The 24,064-nt window shown below is 50.2% G+C and overlaps 1 protein-coding gene across 11 annotated transcripts in view; it reads right to left on the bottom strand.

Annotated features, from left to right (window-relative positions):
- The window catches only part of MGRN1 (mahogunin ring finger 1), a 57,843-nt gene extending 34,792 nt beyond the window's left edge, over window positions 1-23,051 (bottom strand). For 5 of the 11 annotated variants that reach the window (XR_007124531.1, XR_007124530.1, XM_047714257.1 and 2 more), the window contains exon 1: window positions 22,787-23,050. Coding sequence is in view for 8 of the 11 variants with exons in the window: in XM_047714257.1 (XP_047570213.1) it covers window positions 22,787-22,874 (88 nt within the window). In the remaining 3 variants the exon portion in view is untranslated. Of the gene's footprint in view, window positions 1-22,786 lie in introns of all 11 variants that reach the window. The other 6 variants (XM_047714258.1, XM_047714254.1, XM_047714251.1 and 3 more) reach the window with 2 other exon arrangements.
- Window positions 23,052-24,064: the final 1,013 nt, after the last annotated feature.

The following is a 24,064-nucleotide window of genomic DNA, read 5'->3' as shown; positions in this document are numbered from 1 at the left end:
CCAAGAAATCAAAGAGAAAATTAAAAAATATATATGAAAATGAAAACACAATGGTCTAAAATCTTTGAGGGGGGGCGCCTGGGTGGCTCGGTGGGTTGGGCCGCTGCCTTCGGCTCGGGTCATGATCTCAGGGTCCTGGGATCGAGTCACGCATCGGGCTCTCTGCTCGGCGGGAAGCCTGCTTCCCTCTCTCTCTCTCTGCCTGCCTCTCTGTCTACTTGTGATCTCTCTCTGTCAAGTGAATAAATAAAATCTTAAAAAAAAAATAAAATAAAATAAAATCTTTGAGGGGCGCCTGAGTGGCTCAGTGGGTTAAGCCTCTGCCTTCAGCTCAGGTCATGATCCCAGGGTCCTAGGATCGAGCCCCCACATCGGGCTCTCTGCTCAGCAAGGAGCCTGCTTCCTCCTCTCTCTCTGCCTACTTGTGATCTCTGTCTGTCAAATAAATAAATAAAATCTTTTAAAAATAAATAAATAAAATAAAATCTTTGAGATGCAGCAAAAGTGGTCCTAAGAGGGAAGTTTCTAGCAATACAGGCGTATCTCAAGAAGCAAGAAAAATCTAAAATGAGCAAACCTAAGGGAGCAAGAGAAAGAACAAATAGAACCCCAAACCAACAGAACAAGGAAGTAATAAAGATCAGGGCACAAATGTAATAGAAACTAAACAAGTAACAGAACAGATCAATGAGACCAAGAGCTGATTCTTTGAAAAGATGGACAAAGCTGATAAACCTTTAGCCAGACTCATAAAAAATAAAAGAGAGAGGGGCACCTGGGTGGCTCAGTGGGTTAAAGCCTCTGCCTTCAGCTCAGGTCATGATCCCAGGGTCCTGGGATCGAGCCCCGTATCAGGCTCTCTGCTCAGTGGGGAGCCTGCTTCCTCCTCTCTCTCTCTCTCTCTCTCTGCCTGCCTCTCCACCTACTTGTGATCTCTCTCTCTGTGTCAAATAAATAAAATCTTAAAAAAAAAATTTTTTTAATAAATAAATAAAAGAGAGAAACTCAAAATCAGAAATGAAAGAAGAGAAATAACAACCAATACCAAAAAATACGAAGGATTATAAAACAATACTTTTAAAAATTATGACAACCAGGAAGAGATAGATAAATTTCTGGAAACATACAATGTCCCAAAATTGAAACAAGAAGAAACAGAAAATTTGAACAGACCAATTACCAGCAACGAAATTGAACCAGTCATCAAAAAACTACCAACAAACAAAAGTCCAGGACCAGATGGATTCACAGGTGAATTCTAGTAAAACATTTAAAAAGGGTTAATGATATTGAGATACCACCTTATACCAGTCAGAATGGCCAAAATTAACAAGACAGTAAACAATGTGTGCTGGAGAGGATGTGGAGAAAGGGGAACCCTTGTACACTGTTGGTGGGAATGCAAGCTGGTGCATCCACTCTGGAGAACAGTGTGGAGATTCCTTAAGAAATTAAATATAGGGGCATCTGGGTGGCTCAGTGGGTTAAAGCCTCTGCCTTCGGCTCAGGTCATGATCCCAGTGTCCTGGGATTGAGCCCCGCATGTGGCTCTCTGCTCAGCAGGGAGCCTGCTTCCCTTCCTCTCTCTCTGCCTGAGTATCTGCCTACCTATGATCTCTGTCAAATAAATAAATAAAATCTTCAAAAAAAAAAAAAAAAGAAGAAGAAGAAATTAAATATAGAGCTTCCCTATGATCCTGCAATTTCACTACTGGGTATTTACCCCAAAGATACAGATGTGTGAAAAGAAGGGCTACCTTCTTTTCATACCAGCAATGACACAATCGCCAAACTGTGGAAAGAGCCAAGATGCCCTTAAACAGACAAATGGATAAAGAAGATGTGGTCCATATATACAATGGGGTATTATGGCTCCATCAGAAAGGAAGAATCCCCAACTTTTGATCAACATGGACGGGACTGGAGGAGATTATGCTGAGTGAAGTAAATCAAGCAGAGAAAGTCAATCACCATATGGTTTCACTTATTTGTGGAGCAAAAGGAGTAACATGGAGGACATTGGGAGATGAAGAGAAGTGAGTTGGGGGAAATCGCAGGGGGAGACAAACCATGAGAGACTGTGGACTCTGAGAGACAAACTAAGGGTTTTTTGGGGGGTGGACGGTGGGGGGGGGTGAACCTGGTGGTGGGCACTGTGGAGGGCACATATTGCATGGAGCACTGGGTGTGGTACATAAACAACGAATTTTGGAACACTGAAAAATAAAATAAAATTTAAAAAAATAAAAAGGGTTAATGCTTATTCTTCTCAACTGTTACAAAAAAATAGAAGAGGGGCGCCTGAGTGGCTCATTTAGTTAAGCATCTGTCTTTGGCTCGGGTCATGATCCCAGGGTCCTGGGAGTCCCTGCATCGGGCTCCTTGCTCATCAGGGAGTCTGCTTCTCCCTCACCCTGTGCCTTCTCCCCACTGCTTGTGTGCACGTGCACTCTCTCTCGCTCAAATAAACAAAAGCTTTAAAAAATAAAAAAACAGGGGCACCTGGGTGACTCAGTGGGTTAAGCCTCTTCCTTAGGCTCAAGTCATGACCTCAGGGTACAGGGATCGAGTCCGGGGCCCGGCACAGGGGCTCTCTGCTCAGTGGGGAGCCTGCTTCCCCCTCTCTGTCTGCCTGCCTCTCTGCCTACTTGTGATCTCTGTCAAATAAATAAATAAAATCCTAAAAATAAAATAATAAAAAAGTAAATACAAGAGGAAGAAAAGCTTCCAAATTCATTCTACAAGGCCAGCATTACCTGATACCAAAATCAGATAAAGACAGTACCAAAAAAAGAGAACTATAGGCCAACATCTCTGACGAACATAGATACAAAAATGCTCAGCAAACAAATCCAACAACATTAAAAAAAAATCATTCATCATAATCAAACGGAATTTATTCCTGGGATGCAAAGGTGGTTCAATATTTGCAAATCAATTAATGGGATATATCACATCCAGAAGAGAAAGGATAAAAACCATATGATCACCTTAATAAAGGCAAAAAAAAGCATTTGATGAAGTACAACATACATTCATAATAGAAACCCTCAACAAAGTAGGTTTATAAAGAGATAACATACCTCAACCTAATAAAGGTCATAGATGAAAAACCACAGCTAACATCATCCTCCAAGGGGAAAAACTGAGAGCGTTCACCTAAGATCAGGATCAAGACAAAGATGTCCACTGTCACCACTATTATTCAACAGAGCACCAGAAGTCACAACCACAGCAATCAGAAAAGAAAAAGGAATAAAAGGCAGCCAAACTGGTAAGGAAGTAAAACTTTCACAACCTGCAGATGACATGACACTATATATAAAAACACTGAAGACGCCACCAAAAAGCTACTAGAACTGATAAATGAATCCAGTAAGCCTGCAGGATATAAAATCAATGTACAGTAATCCACTGCGTTTCAGGGCACCTGGGTGGCTCAGTCGTTAGGTGTCTGCCTTCAGCTCAGGTCATGATCTTAGCACCCTGGGATCAAGCCCCGCATCCAGGCTCCCTGCTCTGCAGGAGGCCTGCTTCTCCCTCTCTCCTGCTTCCCCTGCTTGTATTCCCTCTCTCACTGTCTCTCTGTCAAATAAATAAAAAAAATCAAGAAAAAAAAAAAGAGGGGGTCGGGGGTTGGGCGAGCCTGGTGGTGGGTATTATGGAGGGTACGTACTGCATGGAACATTGGGTGTAGTGCATAAACAATGAATTCTGGAACACTGAGAAGAAATAAAATGAAATGAAAAAAAATTAAAAAGTAAAACAAGAAAAAAAAAGAAATCCACTGCATTTCTATACATTAAGAATGAAGCAACAGAAAGAAAATGTTTTTAAAAAATCCAATTTACAGGCACCTGAGTGGCTCAGTTGGTTAAGTGACTGCCTTCGGCTCAGGTCATGATCCCAGGGTCATGGGATCGAGTCCCACATCAGGCTCCCTGCTCAGTGGGGAGCCTGCTTCTCCCTCTCTCTCTGCTGCTCCTCTCCCTGCTTGTGCTCTTCCTCTTGCTCTTTGTCAAAAAAAAAAAAAAAAAAAAAAATCCAATTTACAATTACACCAAAAATAATAAAATACCTAGGAATAAACTTAACCAAGGAGGTGAAAGGCCTGCACTCTGAAAATTATAAAACACTGAGGAAAGAAACTGAATATGTCACAGACAAATGGAAAGCTATCCCATGCTCATGGGGTGGGAGAACAAATACTAAAATGTCTATATTGCCCAAAGCAATCTGCAGATTTAATGCAATTCCCATCAAAATATCAACAGCATTTTTCAAAGAACCAGAACCAAGAATCGTAAAATTGGGATGCAACCACAAGAGACCCCAAACAGCCAGGACAATCTTGGAAAAGAAAAACAAAGCAGAAGGTATCACACTTCCAGATTTGAAGATCTACTACCGAGCTGTTGTCACCAAAACTGTCTAGTACTGGCACAAAAACAGATGCGAAGATCAACAGGACAGCACACGAAGCCCAGAAACAAGCCCGCAACTATATGGTCCATTAATCTTTGGCCCAAAAGGCAAGAATATGCCAGGGGAAAGGGACAGCCCCTCAACAAACGGTGCTGGGAAAACTGGACAGCCGCATGCAAAAGAATGAAACTGGACCACTTTCTTATGCCATACACAAAAATAAACTCAAAACAGCTTAAGGACCTAAATGTGAGACCCAAAACCATAAAAATCCTAGAAGAGAACAGAGGCGGTAATTTCTCTGACATCGGCTGTAGCAACATTTTTCTAGATACGTCTCCTGAGACAAGAGACCAAAAGCAAAAATAAACTAAAATAAACTACACCAAAATAAAAAGCTTCTGGGCGCCTGGGTGGCTCAGTGGGTTGGGTCACTGCCTTCGGCTCAGGTCATGATCTCAGGGTCCTGGGATCGAGTCCCACATCGGGCTCTCTGCTCAGCAGGAAGCCTGCTTCCCTCTCTCTCTCTCTCTGCCTGCCTCTCCGTCTACTTGTGATCTCTGTCAAATAAATAAATAAAATCTTAAAAAAAAAAAAAAAATAGGGGCGCCTGGGTGGCTCAGTGGGTTGGGCCGCTGCCTTCGGCTCAGGTCATGATCCCAGGTCCTGGGTTCGAGCCCCACATCGGGCTTTCTGCTCAGCAGGGAGCCTGCTTCCTCCTCTCTCTCTGCCTGCCTCTCTGCTTACTTGTGATTTCTCTGTCAAATAAATAAATAAAATCTTTTAAAAATAAATAAATAAATAAATAAATAAAAAATAAAAAAAATAAAAAGCTTCTGCACGGCAAAAAAAATAATCAACTAAATTAAATGACAACCTAACAAATGAGAGAAGATATCTGTAAATGACATATCTGGTCAGGGGTTAATATCCAGAATATTTAAAGAACTCATGTAACTGAACACCGAACAAAACCAAATAATCCAATTTAAAAATAGGCAGAAGACATGAGCAGATGCTTCTCCAAAGAAGACATCCAGATGGCCACAAGACACATGAAAAATGCTCAAGGTCACTCATCATCAGAGAAATGCCGATCAAAACTACAAGGAACTACCACCTCACACCGGTCGGAATGGCTAAAAGTCAACAACACGAGAAGCAACAGGGGCTGACAAGGGTGTGGAGAAAAAGGAGCCCTTGTGCACTGCGGGTGGTAACCCAAGCTGGTGTGGAAGACGGTACGGGGGGTCCTCCAAAGTTACAAATGCAACTGCCCTGTGACTCAATAATTGCAGTATTTACCCAAAGAATATAAGAACACTGACTCGGGGCACCTGGGTGGCTCAGTGGGTTAAGCCTCTGCCTTTGGCTCGGGTCGAGATCCCGGGGTTCTGAGATCGAGCCCCGCATCGGGCTCTCTGCTCAGCGGGAAGCCTGCTTCCTCCTCTCTCTCTGCCTGCCTCTCTGCCTACTTGTGATCTCTGTCTGCCAAATAAATAAATAAAATCTTAAAAAAAAAAAGAACACTGACTCAAACAAATACGTGCACCCGATGTTTACAGCAGCATTATGACGACAGCCAAATTATGGAAGCAGCCCAAGTGCCTACCGACTGATGAACAGACGAAGATGTGGTAACATCTACATCTGTGTGTGTGTGTGCACGCACGCACACACATGCACACAGGAATATTACTCAGCCATAAAAAATGAAACCATTTGCATTGGCATTCCATTGCCATTTGCAACCACACAGATGGATCTAGAGTATAATGCTAAACAAAATAAGTCCGTCAGAGAAAGACAAATATGGTAGGAGTTCATTCATGTGTGGAGTTTAAGAAACAAAACAAACAAACAAAGGAAACAAAACAGACAAATCAAGAAACAGTCTTAACTGTAAAGAACAAACATGGTTACGGGGAGGGGTGGGGAGGATGGGGACTAAGGAGCACACCTGTCACAGTGAGCACAGGGTCAGGTATGGAAGCGCTCGATCACTATATTGTACACTGGAAACTAACACAACACTGTATGTTAACTAACTGGAATTCAAATTTAAAGAAAAAGGGGCGCCTGGGTGGTTCAGTGGGTTAAAGCCTCTGCCTTCGGCTCAGGTCATGATCCCAGGGTCCTGGGATTGAGCCCCGAATCAGGCTCTCTGCTCCACGGGGAGCCTGCTTCCTCCTCTCTCTGCCTGCCTCTCTGCCTACTTGTGATCTGTCTGTCAAATAAATAAATAAAATCTTTAAAAAAAAATTTTTTTTTAAGAAAAAAAAAAAAAAAAAGAGTCAAACCAGACTGGGGACACTATATCCAGTGACCAATGTCTTCACACAACAGAGGGAGATTTGGACACAGAGGCCCACACAGAGGGAAGAAGGCAGCGTGACTAGACTACAAGGTAAGGAGCATGCAGAGCTGCCAGCAGCCAGGAGGCAGGAAGGACGACCCCCTAGAGCCCCCAGAAGGAACCAACCTCTGTTGACACCCTGACTTAGAACTCCCAGCCTCCAGAGCTGTGAGAATAAACTCTGCTGTTATAAACCATTCGCCCTGTGGCGCTCTGCACTGCAGCCACAGGACACTAACACGGTTTCCCAGGCCTCTAGACTAAGTCGGTTCCCCCATCCCACACCTGAGCCCTGAGCACACTTTCACCTCCGCATAGACCACAGATGAAAACTGTGTGGACCTGAGTATCTGACACCCCCCACCAAGAGAAATGAGGTTCTAAGCTGTTCCCCGTTATGTCCCTGGCACACTTAGGCACCAAATTCAGTATTCGTAAAAATCAATGGATAAAAAGGTCAGCTTCAAATAAGAGAGCTCACAGCTTTGATGGGGAACCATGAGAGTATCTCTCGCCTCTCCCAAGATTCCTGATGTGGTGCTCACTCTCTGTCCCCCATTTCTCTCTGGCACAGACAACCCAGAGAAAAGCCCAGGTGGCCATAGGGCCCTGGGATTTTGGGGACACTCAGGCCATGCGTCCCGCAGACATGGCAGGCACATCTGGGCACCCGAACCTATGTGGGTCCTTCCTGGAGCCCCCAGAGGGAATTCTGAGCCCTTCAAACTCCAGGGCACACCCAGCCCAGAGGCGTGTGTTGTTGCTGAGAGCCGCAGCCCCGGCTACGTGCACACAGCCCTGGCTGCCCAAGCAAACAGGCCCGGAACCAGGAGTCCAGCTTGGGGGCTCGCACCTACAGGGAACACTGGCAAGGGCATAACCCCAGCTGTTACACGCAGGGCCAGGAGCCAGACAGAGCCAACCCCAGTGAGAGACAGGTGGGGACTAAATAAACAGAACACTCCTGATTTTATGCGACACCAAGCAGCTGCTAACGGGAATCAAACACACTTGGATACACACATGGAAAGACGATCACGGAGTATTTATTAAAAACACAAGCTGAAGGTGTTCCAGGGTCCCATTTGAAAGGTTATCTGCACACAGCTGGGTGCACATAACACAAGTCGTGAGCACACACAGAACGTTCAGGAAGGACGCACACGAAAAGCTGCTGAGAAGTCAGTCGGGACTGCAGGCAACAGGGACAAAAATGCAGACATTCTCACACCTCCCATCTCGCCAGATAACGACACGGACAAGCAGACGGAGGCAGTCACTAGGTGGGACCACATGTCAGGTAAAAGGAATGCGCCAGGTCCCACGAGTCAACATGGAACAGATGCACAACGAGCACGACTCCCAGGGCAGTGGGAGACCGTCTCGCAGGGAAAGCAGCCGTGCGGCTCTGATGTGGAGCAGAGGCAACACAGGGGCCACAATGGCGCTGCCCTAAAGGGAGATGCGACAGGAAAATGGGAAGCGTGGACTGTGAAAGGAGGGCATTTGCTCTTATCTCTGTGCTTTCCTAGGTTTCTCAAATGCTCACGTTTTTTAAAAGGGAATTTTTTTTTAAAGATTTTATTTATTTACTTGACAGAGAGAGAGCAAAAGCAGGGGGAGCAGCAGAGGGAGAGAGAGAAGCAGGCTCCCCACTGAGCAGCGAGCCCGATGCGGGACTCGATCCCAGGATGCTGGAACCATGACCTGAGCCGAAAGCAGAGGCTTAACCATCTAAGCCATCCAGGCGCCCCTAAAGGGGAACTTTTTTTTTTTTAAAGATTTTATTTATTTATTTGACAGAGAGAAATCACAAGTAGGCAGAGAGGCAGGCAGAGAGAGGAGGAAGCAGGCTCCCCGCTGAGCAGAAAGCCCGACGAGGGGCTTGAACCCAGGACCTGGGATCATGACCTGAGCCGAAGGCAGCGGCCCAACCCACTGAGCCACCCAGGCGCCCCTAAAGGGGAACTTTTAAAGGAAAGGAAGAACTGAGGGCCAAGGAGGCGTGTGCGCTCGTGTGTACACGTGTGCAGCATGTGGTGTACACACCCACAGGTGTGCACGTGTGTCTGGGTGTGTGCTGTGTGCATACAGGTAGTTTAGGACCCAGATGAGCAGGCAGAGCTCTGAAGAGGAGGGAGAGAAAAGCAAGGAAACATCATGAAGGGCAGAAACATAAAGCAGACAGACTGGAAGATGGAAGGAAAAGAGAAGAGAGTCCCGGCCCCCTGTGTCTTAACCCCCTGCCCGGCCTTTCCTACTGCCACACGGGGACAGCAGCCAGTGGTGTCACCTCATGGCTGACTACAAAGGGCAGCCGTCTGCCCGCAATGAATGAGCCACGCGGGAAGGCCTTCCCAATCAGGCCAGCTGAAAACCCTCCTAAGGCCACACTCAGAAGCCAGCCAGAGGCCACGATTTTGGCCCTGAAGCCCAGCTAGGCGGCAACGACACGCTTGGAGATCACACCACCTCAGAAGAATTCAGCCGGTTCAGCTCCTCTGTAGGGAGGAATTCAGACTCCGCCCTACTTACAAGCATCCAAGTGACCTGGAGAAGCAACAGGTGGCCAGCCACCAAAATAAAGACCAAGGGAGGAGACCTCCCCTGGAGGCCTCCCCGAGTTCCCACACACAGCTGTTTTCCTTCACACACGTGCGTCCGATGTGGATGGACGTGCATGTTCCTCATCTTTTACAGAGGAGGAAAATCAAAACCATGAGGCTCCCTTCGGGAGGCTGCTCCAGGGATGGCCAGCTCTGGGGCTGTTCTGTCTGTTCCCCTTTCATTTTTTTTTTTTTTTAAAGATTTTTATTTATTTATTTGACAGACACGGATCACAAGTAGGCAGAGAGGCAGGCAGGCAGAGAGAGAGGAAGGGAAGTAGGCTCCCTGCTGAGCACAGAGCCCGATGCGGGGCTCAATCCCAGGACCCTGAGATCATGACCTGAGCTGAAGGCAGAGGTTTAACCCAATGAGCAACCCAGGCACCCCCACTGCCCTTTCAGATGTCTGCTCGTACACATGGTGGACCACGTTCATCACTTCCAGCCCCCACATGGAAACACTCTCAATTACATAAGCGGATTCACCCTTCTAAGAGACGAGGCACCAGGACAAGCTCTCCAAAGCACACAATGATCCACCCCCAAGTACCTAGAATGTCCCAGGAGGCAGGCGAGGAGGGGGAAGAGTAAAAGGGGGACCTGGAAGCTCTCCCAGAAGACACCTGCTCAACTCACTCCCCCCTTGGCTACACATTCACAGATCGCAAGTTTCATCAAGACCAAAGTTTAAGACCCTGCTACAGACCAAATGTTCATGTCTCCTCCAGATTCACATGCTGAAACCTCACCCCTAACACCATGGTACCGGGAGCTGGGGCCTTCGGGGGTGTGACCAGGTCATGAGGACGTGCTGAGGGGTAGACTCAGTGCCCTTATAACAGAGGCCTCTGGAGTCTCCAAACCCAGCCACGTGAGGCCATGAGAAGACAGCGGTCTACGAACCAGGAGGAGGCTCTGGTCAGACACCGAACACCTTGATCTTGGACTTCCCTGGTTCCAGAACTGTGACACAAACATATGTCCATGGTTCATAAGTCACCCAGACTGCGGCGTTGCTAGAACAGTGCAGCTGGACTGGGTCTGAGGTCCAGAAGCATGTGAACCAAACCCACCAAGCTATGGGACGCACACAGAGAAAGAAACTGAGCGGCCTTCAGCCACCACCATCACGGCCAGTGCTGTGGGGCAGCTCGTGGCTTCATCACCAGGTGATGTAGCCTACTGTTCTGGGTGGTCCCCAAGGGGCCTTCTCACAGTTCTGGAGGGATCAGATTAAAACACAACAAACTGGGATATCTATACTCAAGCCCTGACCCCTTCGGAACCCCTGCCTGCACCCTGGATCCTTGTGGAGACTCAGGCCTGACATTCTCACCTCCTGCAATTCCCAGCAGCGGCTCACCTTCCTCCCAGCCTCGAGTCTCTGTGTGGTTGCAGGTAATGCAAGACATGAACAATCAGTTCTAGGGGGTGCAGGCTCCCTCCGTGCACTGCAGATGCTCCAGACCCACGACACTGATTCCATCCCCAGCCACACACATCCCCATGCCTCGACCTCGCCCCACTCACCGCCCCGAAAACTAGTGACTCTGCTCTGTAATGCCCACCTCGCCTCACCCAGCACCACCTTCCGGGCCTGTCCCCCAGGATGCTGGAGCTTTCTCCACTCCCTGTGACCAAAGGGATGCTCCCACCCTGCCACTCAGTAGAAGGCTTCCTACAACCTCCCTGCGAGCCATCTGTCTACCCGAGAGAAACCCTCCAGCCTCCACTGTCTTCACAGTGGGGTCACTGTTTTTCTTCCCTTGCTGGTTGGTTCACACTCCAGCCAGGGCGTCACAAGTTTGTCCACCATCCTGTACCCCAGTGGCCCCCACCTGGCCTGCACACAGGAGCTTCATAAAAATCGGCTGAATGAACAGAGGTGGAGGGTGGATGACACCCTTACTACTAGTTGGCAGTCCAGGAAACCGGAGGCACAGAGAGGTCACGTGACCTGCTCAAGCCCAGCACCAGGCAGAGGTGGTGTCCTCAGAGCAGCACACTCAATTATACCAGCCCCTTTGTGTCCCTCCCACACCACCCAGCAACTCTGTAATTCCTGCGCACACTGACCGGGTGACCTAAAAATTCAGCTCAATCCTGACACTACCCACCCAGGGACAGCACCAGATCCCACAGATTAATAAGAGCTCAGCCCCACACCAACGCCCTCTCCTTTCAGATGCCAATCCCCACTCCAGCTGGTCACCTGTCAACTGGCTATAAACTGGACATTCCCATGACCCCCAGTTTGCTAGAAGAGCTCACAAAACTCAAGGTAACGGTTCACTTACTAGACCTCCAGTTTACTATAAAAGTAGGAGGAGGAGCCAGATGGAGGAGGCCACAGACAAGGCACGTGGAAGGACACAGGTGCTTCCCAGCCCTCCCTGAGGGCTCCACCTCTTGGCGTTTCACTGCGCTCACCAACCAGAAAGCCATTCGAGCCCAGCCATTTCGGGTTTGCATGGAGCCTTTGTTACACAGCCACGGTTGACTGAAGCACTGGCTGCTGGTGACCCTCTCAATCTCCAGTCTCTGATCACAAGGCTGAGTCCAAAGGCAGCCAGGACCCATCTTTAGGTGCTTTCCAAAATCTCCTCACTAACATAACATAACATAACATAACATAACACTCAGGTGTGGTGGAAAGGCTCATTCTGAGTATCAAGACTCTGATTTCACTTCTACCACTCACCGCTTAGGAAATCCCAAGGGTTTTAGGGGCTCTGCAACAGGAACAGGTGAAAAACAAATATTTATTTCTTACTATAAATCACAATGTCCCTGCCAGGTAAGCCATGACATGACTAAAGACTGTGCACAACCCCCCCTGCTAAAATACACAACTGGTCCTGGGACACTGGGCACGCGTCCTGCTCAGCAGCCCCAGTAGGGGGAGGCGGAGAGCCGAGCAGGAATGTGCAATGGCCGGGGACAGTTCATGGACACCACCAGCCCAAAATTCTTCTCATTCTCTACCAGGACAGATGTTCCCGGGTTACCAGCTTCCCGAATCCAATGCTGCTAAGCCCCGGGTGAGCCTGACCAACCAATGAAAACATCGCAGTCCCCACAGAGTGATCTCAGGAAAGAAAAGCATCTTCAGGCTCCTGAGGCTCCTGAAACTCCTGGCCAGGTGGGAGGCCCCACAGCCTGGGAGCAGGTTCCCAATCAGAAAGAAAAGACTGACCTCAAGGGGGTCCCCACCCATCTCTAATCACCCTGCTCCCTGATTCCTGGGCCAAGGTCCTGCCCATAGCCACTACAGCGCTTCTCTGTGCAGCCTAGGTGACCTAGGGCAGGCTAACCTCTGTGGGCCTCGGTGTCCCCATCTGCAACATGGAGGCCTCAGTGAGTAACACCAACAATGACATCTCAGGCTGTCCTAAGGATAAAAGTAGCCGATAACGCAAAGGAGCCTTGCACAGGTGAAAAGCCACCTGATAAACATTTCCTTCTCAGCCCCACTCCAGCATGACGGCCTGACCACAGTGGAATCTTGTTCAATAAAACCTCTCGATCCCCAATATCACAGAGGGAAGAACAATGAACTGAAAACAACTCTAAGCAAAGATTCCAGTTCACGGAGTTCCAGAGTAAGTGGCTGCAGCCACCTTTTCTTGGGAGAAGGGGTCCTGCGCTTTTCTGGAAACAGCTTCCACCACCCACTGAGTGGGCCCCAGCTGCCACCAGATCGTGCAGCCCCCATCCCCTAGACACTGCTGGCTGGTCAAGGTGGACACCTGACTGTGCAAGACCAACACATAGATTCTCTCTCCCATGGAACTGAACCAGAGACCAAAGGACTTGGTCCTTGAGGGCCCCAGATGGGGAGCAGTCAGCTTTGGGAAAGTCACAGCAGAAGGATGCTGAGCCCAGAGGGGATGAGAGGCTTTTGTGTTCAGATGGCTTCCACTTCTTGGCTTCCCACCCTTGGGTTACAGAGACCCAGCCCGCACCAGCCTTCCAGTACTTTCCACCTCCTGCCTAAGCTAGTCTGCATAAATGCCATAGCAACAGCCAATTTCCAGAAAATTAAAAATGTAATAAACAGCACTTACGAAAGAACTCCCACAAATCAGTGAGAAAGGGGACAATCCAGTGTGAAGAATGCACAAACGATTTCAACAGACACCTCACAAAAAGGGAAGAGAAATGAACGGTGGTTTGCATATGAAAAGGTGCCAGGACCTCACTGGTCATCAGGGAAAAGTAAACTCAAACTCAATGAGATTTCCACCGCTGAAGTTAGAAAACAACAAACCACACGCAGCTGACGCTCCCCAGCGCGGGTGAGGACGCACAGCAGACGGGCCCTGCTCAGCAGATGGGAATGTGAATGGGCTCAGCAGCTCCGAAAACCTGCCTGCAAAACCCACTGTAGCCGAACACACGCGCCTCAGGGCCCCACACCCACTGCGGGGCGCCAACGTGACCAGACACGGGTCCTGGGGGAGTCAAAAGTCGCGAACACCAAGAGTGGCAGCTGCCAGGGGCTGGGTGCAGGGGAAGGGGGAGTCGGTGCTGAAGGGCACAGGGTCCAACGAGTCCAAGAGAAGTGACGGCGGACGGCTGTACAACAGGGTGGAAGCGCTTCATGTTACCGAACTGCACATTTCCAGGGTTAGGACGGTCACTGCTGCATGGATTTGCCCACAATTCGGAGAAACATGGACCCCAGGCAATCTGACTCATGGGCACCAGGGCAGTCACGGGAGGGTCCGGGGCAGTATTTTCCCTAAGAGCCCGAACTGGAAATGCGCCCACTGCCCCTCCACATGAACGGATGAAGACGGCAGAGACCAAACCGACTACAGGCCCCCACAAGCAGCGTCAGGGCCTCTCATCACTGAGTGTGGAGCAAAGAGCAGCCAGTTACTTAGATCAGACCAGAAACAGGCGACAGCACCTGCGCTGGAGTCGGAAGGGGTTTCCAGGGAGAAGGGAGACAGAGATTGGGAAGGGGCACCGGGGTTTGGGGGGCGGCTACTGTTCTATTCGACACGTTCACCGTGATCACCCATCAAGCTTACACTCTGAACACTTTCTAAATGCCCGTGACACTTCGATGTTAAATACATACATGTGGTCCCTGCCTTACAACAGTTCCACACACAAGCTTTAGACTTTAGGATGATGCAAAAGTGACAGGCATTCATTAAAACCCATCCTTCAAACTGTGAATGTGGATCTTTCCGGGCTAATGATCTGTGCGTGGGATCGGTGGGATCCTCGCTCTGGACGCGGGGCAGTGGCAGGAGCCTCAGCTCCCAATCAGCAACGCAGTCACCAGGGTGTACAACTGACACTCACCACCCTGCCGCGCCCAGACCACCACTCTGTGCTTCCCTTTCAGTTCGTGTTCAACCAATTACACGGCCATCGAACACTTATAAAACAGGCTTTGTGTTAGATGATTTTGACTACCTGTCAGCTAATGTAAGTGTTCTGAGCACATTTAAGGTTGGCGAAGGTAAGTTACAATGTTCACTATGGGGGCGCTTGAGGGGGCCCAATTGGTTAATCATCTGCGTTCGGCTCAGGGCATGATCCTGGATCCCAGGGTCCTGGGATCGAGCCCCGCACCCAGCTCCCTCCGCGGCCGGGATCGTGCTTCTCCCTCTCCCTCTGCTCCTCCCCATGCTTGTGCTCGCTCACTCTGTCAAATAAATAAAATTAAAAACAAACAAACAGGGACGCCTGGGTGGCTCAGTTGGTTGGACGACTGCCTTCGGCTCAGGTCATGATCCCAGAGTCCCGGGATCGAGTCCCGCATCGGGCTCCCAGCTCCATGGGGAGTCTGCTTCTCCCTCTGACCTTCTCCTCGCTCATGCTCTCTCTCACTGTCTCTCTCTCAAATAAACAAACAAAATATATAAAAAAAAAAAAAAAAAAAAAAAAAAAAACAGAAAAACAATGTTCAGCAGCTTAGGTGTATTCAATGTATTTTCGACTTCTGGTCTCTCCAGCTTATGACAGATTTATGGCCACAGAGACCCATCGCGAGTCAAGGAAGATCTTTGTATGGGTGTACACACACACACACACGCATTTCTTAACCCATGAACCAAACACAATTCCTTCTTTTGATCCCCCCTGGAGGCCTCCAGGGAGTCTGGTCACTCGGGGACGTCACGTGGCAGGAGGGGCAGGAGGTCTGGATGACAGAAAGCTGCAGTTATCCAAACAGGGGATGCCAGGGCCACCCGGAGGGGACCAATACAGCAGTGCGCCTGCCCTGGGTGCAGGCACCCAGGGCCAAGTGGGAGGGCCCGAATCAGTACCAGGCAGGAGCAAAGCACAGCAGAAATCCCTGAGAAGGAGATGGAGGCATGTCCCAGCAGGCACTCCTCAAGCCTTGCGCTGCCTCCTGTTTCTCTGACTAAGCAAGGGACGGACTCCGTGCCGGACGCACCCTCTCCCACGCTGTTCCTTACCATGAGCTTTTCTGCCCATGGCAGAGGCCGTGGGCCTCACTCCTCCTCCCTCTCACTCCCATCCTGGTGGGACGCTCACCCCCTCAGACACACACTGGGGCGGAGCCGGGCAGACACAGGGGCAGCTGGCAGAATAACAATTGCTTGGTTATTCACTGAGGCCGAATCAGGCGCTGCACGGGGCAGGGGTTGCCTGTGACACCATCCGTCCTTTTATGGGACACCATTTCATGGAATAACACAGAATCGTGAGGCTGGGTGACAACACAACCATGCAGAAATGCACACAGGAAATGCCAAATGGAACACGGTCCCACACAAATGTCTGGTCCCAGCGGCACTGGGTTTGGGAGGAGAGGCAGACGGCAGTGGTCACTGCCTGCCGGGGTCATCCAGGAAGTACAGGACATCCTCCAGGAAACTTCTGGGCCTGCTGGAAAACAAAAGTTGGGCAGGGCGTGGTATCACCCTGCCCGCTCATGTGGACTCACAGAGTCCCAACAGCAAAGAGGCCTGGGCAACCAGAGGTTAACCCCAGTGAGTCAGGGAAATGGGGCCAGAGAGCAAGCTCCTGGCTCAAGGCCACAGACCAGAGCCAGACTCAGGCCTCAGGACTCAGAATCTAGTGCTCCTTCCACCGCACCTCTACTGGCTGGAGGTGGAGGACAGAGGACTGCTCCAAGGTTCAATCTCATGTGCTAAACTAATCCTCACTTGTCCATGTTTGTGGATGGGTGTGTTGTAAACACTAAAGGTCACCCCACCTGTGAGGAAGAGGACACACACGTGCACACCCACACCCCCCTATCCAGGCAGGGGGGCCCTCAGCACAACGGTTGACTAGGGAACGGCAGCAGCCACCTCCCCGCACAGGGATGAAAGGCGCACTGGTTCTGCCACCAGACAGCCCAAGCTCAGGCCGTGCGGGCTGAGGAGTCGGCCCGCGGAGTCGGCCCACGGACGGCAAAGTCCCACAAACCCAGGCCAGGGAGGCTGCCAGGAGCTGGCTGACAGCCAGGTTATGTTCAAGTCAACAGGGGGTGATGGCTTCTCTACGATCCCCAGAGGAACTCTGAAAGGGCCCCAGAGTCGCTGAGCCCCGACACACGCCCGGAGCTGAGTAAAGGATGCAAGACCTCAGAAACAAGCACACCGAGCCCCCGGCCTCTCAGAACCCGAGCGCAGGCAACACTCCGACAGGGACCCGTGGGACCTCAGCTCCCCGCGGCCCCAGGGCCCGGGCGCCAAAGCAAGCTCCTGGACCCCAGCAACTCCGGGCCGCGGCTTCAGGGAACGGGTGCTCAGATGCCCGCCCAGCGCAGCCCACTTACTACGCTTCTTGTTGCCTCTGCTTTTACCCGAAGTGTAACAACTGGAGCTCCGAAGACACAGTTTATTTATGCAGCAAGTCCAACGATAAAACCCAAACCAAGCTGACGAGAACAGAAGCACAGAACTAGATCTCATCGGTGAACAGCACAGGACGGAGACAGGACAGGAGTCCAGCTAAGCTGCCCCACACTGGAGGGGACGGTGCAGGTCCCTGAGCAGGAAGGTGAGCCGCCTGTGAGCAGGAGGAGCCCCCTTCTCTCCACCCCCCACCCTACTGCCACCAACCCATGGGGCTCTCAGCACAAGCTCCCTCCCTTGGAACAGGGATGGCCGGGAGACCCAGAATGCCCCCAGTGACAGAGAATGTCCTCCCTCATCTGAACACCGGCCTCGGCTCTTTAGATACCAAAGAAACGAGTCCGAAAGGGCATACCCAACACAAGTGCTCACGAGACGTTCCTAGACAGCCAGCAACACAAAAACACACACCAGAAGTCTGGCTCTCATGATCTCAGGGTCCTGGGATCGAGCCCCGAATCGGGCTCTCTGCTCAGCAGGGAGCCTGCTTCCTCCTCTTTCTCTGCCTGCCTCTCTGCCTACTTGTGATCTCTGTCTGTCAAATAAATAAATAAAAAAAAAATCTTAAAAAAAAAAAAAAAAAGAAGTCTGGCTCTCACCTTGGGCCCCTCCATCACATGGCAGGAGACCCAGGAGTCCCCGGACCCCCGCCCGCCACCCCAAGGGGTCAGATGCAGCCCTGCCTGAGCAGCCCGTACATGAGGGAGATGGGGCTGGTCTCCTTCGGGGCCTGTTGCACAAGTACTTGTTACTCGCCTACGGTACACCCCAGGCTCAGATGCCACATGACAAAAGGCTCAGTCTGATTTCTAGTTCCTCCACCACAGGACGAAAGTTTGGTGTCACAAGGATAAGGCAAGGCTCCAGTAAGAAGGAGGAGGTGAGAACACTCTGAAAGTACACACACACACACACACACACACACACACACACAGGGTTTAGGTCTGGGGCATATCTCGCCTTCCCTCCCTCCACTGCCTGGGCTGGTAGGCCACATGTCTGATCGCCTCCCCTTCTGACACTTCTCCTGGGTGACCTGGTCCCGGCACGACCTCCCTCCAACACAAGGGCAGGGCAGGTGGCATCCTCGGAGACACACGATTAACAGGAACAACTCCAGCAGGAGGCGAGGCTGTGGCAGCAGCTGCCCACAGCCAGGCCCTCCGTGGGGGCACGTGCTACACTCCGGGCCCCTCCTGCAGGTCTGCACCTTCTCTTTATGGCTGAGCCACGGTGTCCTCACTCCCGCTCTGACCCTCGGCTGAAGACAGGCCAGCTGTGTGATCAGGGCCGCGCAGTACAGAATTAAACCCTCATATTTATGGTGAACTCATATTTTACAAAAGTGCAGACGCAGCGGGATGGGACAAAAATAGTCTTTTCAACAGATGATAATGAAATAACTAACTATCCACATGCAAAGTAAGAACACAGTTTTACCTGGAACGACACATGAAAACCTTACCTCAAGACGGATCCCAGTGTTTGCTTTGGCAGTATGTACAAATACTGGAACAAAATGGATCACAGACCCAAACGCATGAGCTGAAACTGTAAAATTTCCGAGGAAAAAAAACACAGAAAATCTTTGTGACCTTGGCCTAAGCAAAGATCTCCTAGATATAACCCCAAAGACATCAACCACTAAAAAGACTGACAAACTGAACTTAACCAAAACTTAAAACCTGTGACCCTCAGAAGACACCATTAAGAAAAATGAAGACAAGCCAAAGACTAGGAAAAATGTTAGCAAGTCACAGAGCTGATAAAGGAATTGTATCATTGTACCCAGAATAAGGAAATGTTACATTTGAGTAAGAAGACAAACAATCCAATCTTTAAAAAAATGAACAACAGACAAAAACAGGGGCGCCTGGGTGGCTCAGTGGGTTAAAGCCTCTGCCTTCAGCTCAGGTCATGATCCCAGGGTCCTGGGATAGAGCCCCACATCGAGCTCTCCGTTCAGCGGGGAGCCTGCTTCCTCCTCTCTCTCTGCCTGCCTCTCTGCCTACTTATGATCTCTGTCAAATAAACAAATAAAATCTTAAAAAAAAAAAGACAAAAATAAACGTCTGGCACCTGTGCCCATGCGGCGCATGCTCTCTCGCTCTCTCTCTCACACACACACACACAGAATACAAATGGCTGATAAGCACGTGAAAAGGTGTTCCACATCATCAGTCATCAAGGAAATGCAAATCAAAACCACAATGGGATACCACTTCACACCCACAAGGATGGTTATAGTGAAAAAGGTAGACAACAGGGGTGCCTGGTGGACTAGGTAGGTAGAACATAGGGCTCCTAATCTCAGGACCTTGAGTTCAAGCCCCATGTTGGGCGTAGAGCCTATTAAAAAAAAAAAAAAAAAGAAAGAAAGAAAGAAAGAAAAAGTAGACAATAATAAGTGTTGGCAAGGATGTGGAGCACTGGAATCCTCACACACTGCTGATGAGACTGTAAGATGAAACAGCTGGGCAAACAGTCTGGCAGTTCATCAAAAGGTCAAACATAGAGTCGCCCTAACACCCAGGAATTCCCCTAACACCCAGCAATTCCTTTCCTAGGTGTATACTAAAGAGAATTGTAAAGGGCCACACAAACGTTCAATGTTCATAGCAGCATTATTCATTATAGCCAAAAAGTGGAAACAACCCAACTGTTGACTGGCAAATAAAATGTATGATATCTGTACTGTACAATAAGGTACAAGACACCTGTTACAACAGGGATGAACTTCCAATTTTAGTATATGTGCTGCCGAAGCGAGCACCAGGGATGAACTTCAAAGACATCATTCCAAGTGCAAGAAGCCAGATGCAAGAGAGACTACATGTTGTATGATTCCTTTTATATGAAGTGTCCAGAGAGGGCACAATTTAAAGACAGAAAGCAGATCAGAGTAATGGGATGGGGGCCGGGTAGGGGCACAGACGGACTGCAAAGAGGCACCAGGAAACTTTGGACGGTGCTGGAAATGTCTAAAACCTGACTGTGGTGACTGCTGGACAATTCTGTATGTTTACTGAAAGTCAACAAATCATATGTTTCCAATGAATGCATTGTATGGCACACAATTTATATCTCAATAAAGCCACTTAAAAAGTAAAATGAAAAAAAAATACAATGAAAACAAAGCAAATGTTATTAAATTTAAGCTAGATACCTTTGCAGTACATGCTCAAAGTTCCATAAGCAAAAGAAAACTGGACAGGATGTGCATCCCCATGTGCACGCATATCAAATCATCGTGTGTACACCTTAAACTTGCACAACGTTATGTCAATTTTATCTCAAAAAAGCTGGAATGGACTGGACAAAATTATAGATGTGTTTTTAAAAATTAGCATCTAATCATTTTTCTCTGATATTATCAACAAAATTAACAGAGACCTGAAAAGATACTTTCTCATCAGGTGCCTGAAGGCTCCACGGGGCCATCCCCTAAAAATCATCTGAACCCCCCCGGGGCTCCCCAGTCCACCCTTGGGGAAACATATGAAAGTACTGCTAAGAACATTTCTCAGACCGAACCTCCCTGAGCAAGGTGGCCCGAGGCACAAGGAAGTCGAGAGGACAGCTTCTGGACTGGACACGTCCAGGAGAGCACAGCTGTGGTGCTCTAAGGTAGCCTACGACATTCACCGTGGGCGCCAGACCCAATCGATTAGTTGTGGCTGACCGGGGTGTTTGTTAATGGATTCTGAAACCAACTCCAGACTCCGTGTCAAAGAGTGTCCCGAATGATTAGCAAGGTCTACCACACAGAATCTGAAAGTGGTATTATAAAGGCCTTGTATTTGTGATTTGTCCAAACACCCAGGCAAAGTGTGCCCTAGTCCCAGGTTCTATAGGAAATGCCACATTAAACTCAGATACCTCTGCCACGCCACAGGTAGGTGCTATTACGGCCTGCACTGGCCACCTAATATTCTTTTTAGGCCATTACAGCAATCAGTATTTTGAGGACTTAAGGTGCACTATTCTGACCAGTGTACAAGCATCAACCCACTGTAGAGATAAGGAAACTGTGACCCAGAGCGCAGAGCAGCTTCCAGAATGTCACTCAGCCTAAGAGGATGGAAGAACATCAGAGATGGAAGACGATGAATTCAAACAACCGCTTCAATCACATGTAGGGACGTCAGCCCACCGGCCTCCAGGGGATCCCCATACCCGGCTGAGCAGCCCCGTACTTCTGCCTGGGACATAGGCAGGCAATAAGTCCTTCTACCCACTTCTGAGTGTTCCAAAAACTGTGCTATCTCCACCCCCTCTATTTTCCCAGACACACCCCCTGTTGGACTTCCAAAATCAGGGCAGAGCGGTTCTCAAATTTCAGTGGACATCAGACTCACTTGAGAAAGGGTTTCAATGCCAGTTCCTAGGCCCCAGCAGGTCCGAGGCAGGGCCTGCGAGATGCACGTTGAACAAGCTTCCCCACTAGTGGCAGTGGGTGGTCCTGGACTACATTTGAAGGAAACCTGGCCTGGTGGGTGTCCCAAGGCCAACTGTGAGGTCTAGGAGACCCCCAGATCAGAACAGATTCTTCAGAAGCCAGGATCAGGAGACCCAACTTCAAAGTCTCCCTCATGTCCAAATTATCTGTCCTTTTCCTTCTTTTCTTTCCATGGCAAATGACCCCCATGAGAAGATGGAAAGGGAGGAACCCAAGCTAAAGTTCTGGGTCAGGCCACACTCTTTACAGGAAGCAAAGCAGAGTGGGAACAAATCGACTGGCAGTCCAATTTGTGGTTCTGCTCCCAGAGACGCTTCCAACCAGCTCTCTGAGACCTTGGGCAAGTAACTTCCTCGCTGGTGTCTCAGATCTCCCTGCCACCAAAAAAAAAAAAAAAAAAAAAAAAAAAAAAAAAAAAAAAAAAAAGGCCAGAGAACCAGGCAGGTTCCTCTCCAACCAGTCTCCTGTTCTCTAACAAGGACTCGCAGCCTCTCCCCCATTGATCATAATCTCCTTGGGCCGAGCGCCACTCCCCCTACCCACCCACCATATTCACAGGCACCAGGTGGTCAGAAGAGAGCGAAGCTCCTGTCCAGATGGCGTGGCGAGTGTTCAGAACCACTGGCCGGGTCGTCACACTAAGCCACCAAAGAAAGCCAAAACTGGCGATGGCGTGATGTCAATCCCTTTGACAATGACCACTTTGTAAGCACAAGCGAAGCGCCGGGCACCGTGCTAACCCCTCGCCAGCGTCGCACCAGGAACCTCACCCCCGCCCTAGGGGTTTCCCACTCAGTCTCCCCTGTGTGCAGACCAGGGAGCTGAGGAGCACAGGGGCGAAGCGACTGACCCAAGGTCACCCCGCCGGAGGGGCCGGGACGCGGAAGCCCAGGGCCCCACCCACGGTCTGAGTGGAGATCGCGCGGAGCCCCGGGCGGTGAGGCGCAGGGACGGCCCAGTAGAACCCACGGCCCAGTAGAACCCACCGCACGTCTGCGGGGCGCACCGCGCGGGCGCGTCCTGCCCACTCCGCGTTCCGCCCCAGGCCTCGCCCTGCCGCGCGCCCGGGGCCGCGCCGGCCGCTCACCAGACTTCGGCGGGTAGCGATAGGCCGAGTTCGCCTGGATGTCGATGTCCTCCACGCCCGCGATGCGGCGGCTCAGAATGGAGCCCATGGTGAGCGGCGAGCCGGGCCGGGCCGGGGCCTGGACGCAGGCGTCAGCGGCGTCCTCACGCGGACATAGCCCGGACCAGGCCACACGGACACTCGCCCACCGCCGCGGGTACCTCGGCCTCCAAGCCCCAACCCCCAGCTCGGCCGGGGCCGCGACGCCACGGCGGCCCTCCCCCCGCCACCGGACACGAGGCACCTCGGGAAATGGAGTCCCCTCGCTACCGAGGGCGACGGACTGCGCCGCAGGAAGCCCGCCAAAGAACTACATGTCCCAGGACGCCCTTCGCTGCGGCCCCGAGAAGATGCTGACCGGGACTCCGGGACAAACCAAATGGACCTGAATCTAGAGGGGAGGAACCATCACCCACACCGCAAACGGACTTTCCCTCTGCATTCCAAGCACGGCATTAACATCCTTACTCTTTAGTCTCCTAATAATCTGTTCACATATAGATTCTTATAGGAACCCAGCGCCTTCCATTTACCCCTTCTCTGAAATATCTCCCTGAGCCACCATGGTTCTCCCCACTTCCCAGGGTTGATCTCCTGCCCCGTCCAGAAGAGGGCACACCTTTACCTGCCTCCTGGCGATAGCTGGGAGGGAACCCAAGCCCACCAGGAGTTGGGGTTCACAGGAGAAGCTAAGCGCTTCTTTTGGCCTTTTCCAGAACTCAAGGCTTCTCTTCAGCTCTACATCCAGAACAATTACTTTGAAGACATAATTATACAGCCCCACAGACCTCTCCCCATTTTACGTATAGAGAAACTGAGGCACAAAGAAGGGACGGCTGCATATGAGGTGCTGAAGGCAAGTTTAAAAAATTGGTTAGGATTGGGGCGTCTGGGTGGCTCAGTGGGTTAAAGCCTCTGCCTTCGGCTCAGGTCATGATCTCAGGGTCCTGGGATCGAGCCCCGCATCGGGCTCTCTGCTCGGCGGGGAGCCTGCTTCCTCCTCTCTCTCTGCCTTCCTCTCTGCCTACTTGTGATCTCTGTCTGTCAAATAAATAAATAAAATCTTTAAAAAAAAAATTGGTTAGGATTAAAGGCCTGCAGGTTGCAATGTACTTTCCTGGCTTTTGATTCACATAAAATTGTGTAAGCAGACCCAGTGAAGATTATTTTCACCTGCTCTTCAGTTGAGAAAGAAGTCTCCCAAGGCAAGCCTGCTGTAGCAGGAAAGCAGCTGGGGAG

Source organism: Lutra lutra, chromosome 18 (genome assembly GCF_902655055.1).
Source record: "Lutra lutra chromosome 18, mLutLut1.2, whole genome shotgun sequence".
In the NCBI taxonomy this organism is placed as follows: domain Eukaryota; kingdom Metazoa; phylum Chordata; class Mammalia; order Carnivora; family Mustelidae; genus Lutra; species Lutra lutra.
Note: the sequence above shows the minus strand (reverse complement) of the source record. Positions and strands in the feature narration are given on the sequence as shown.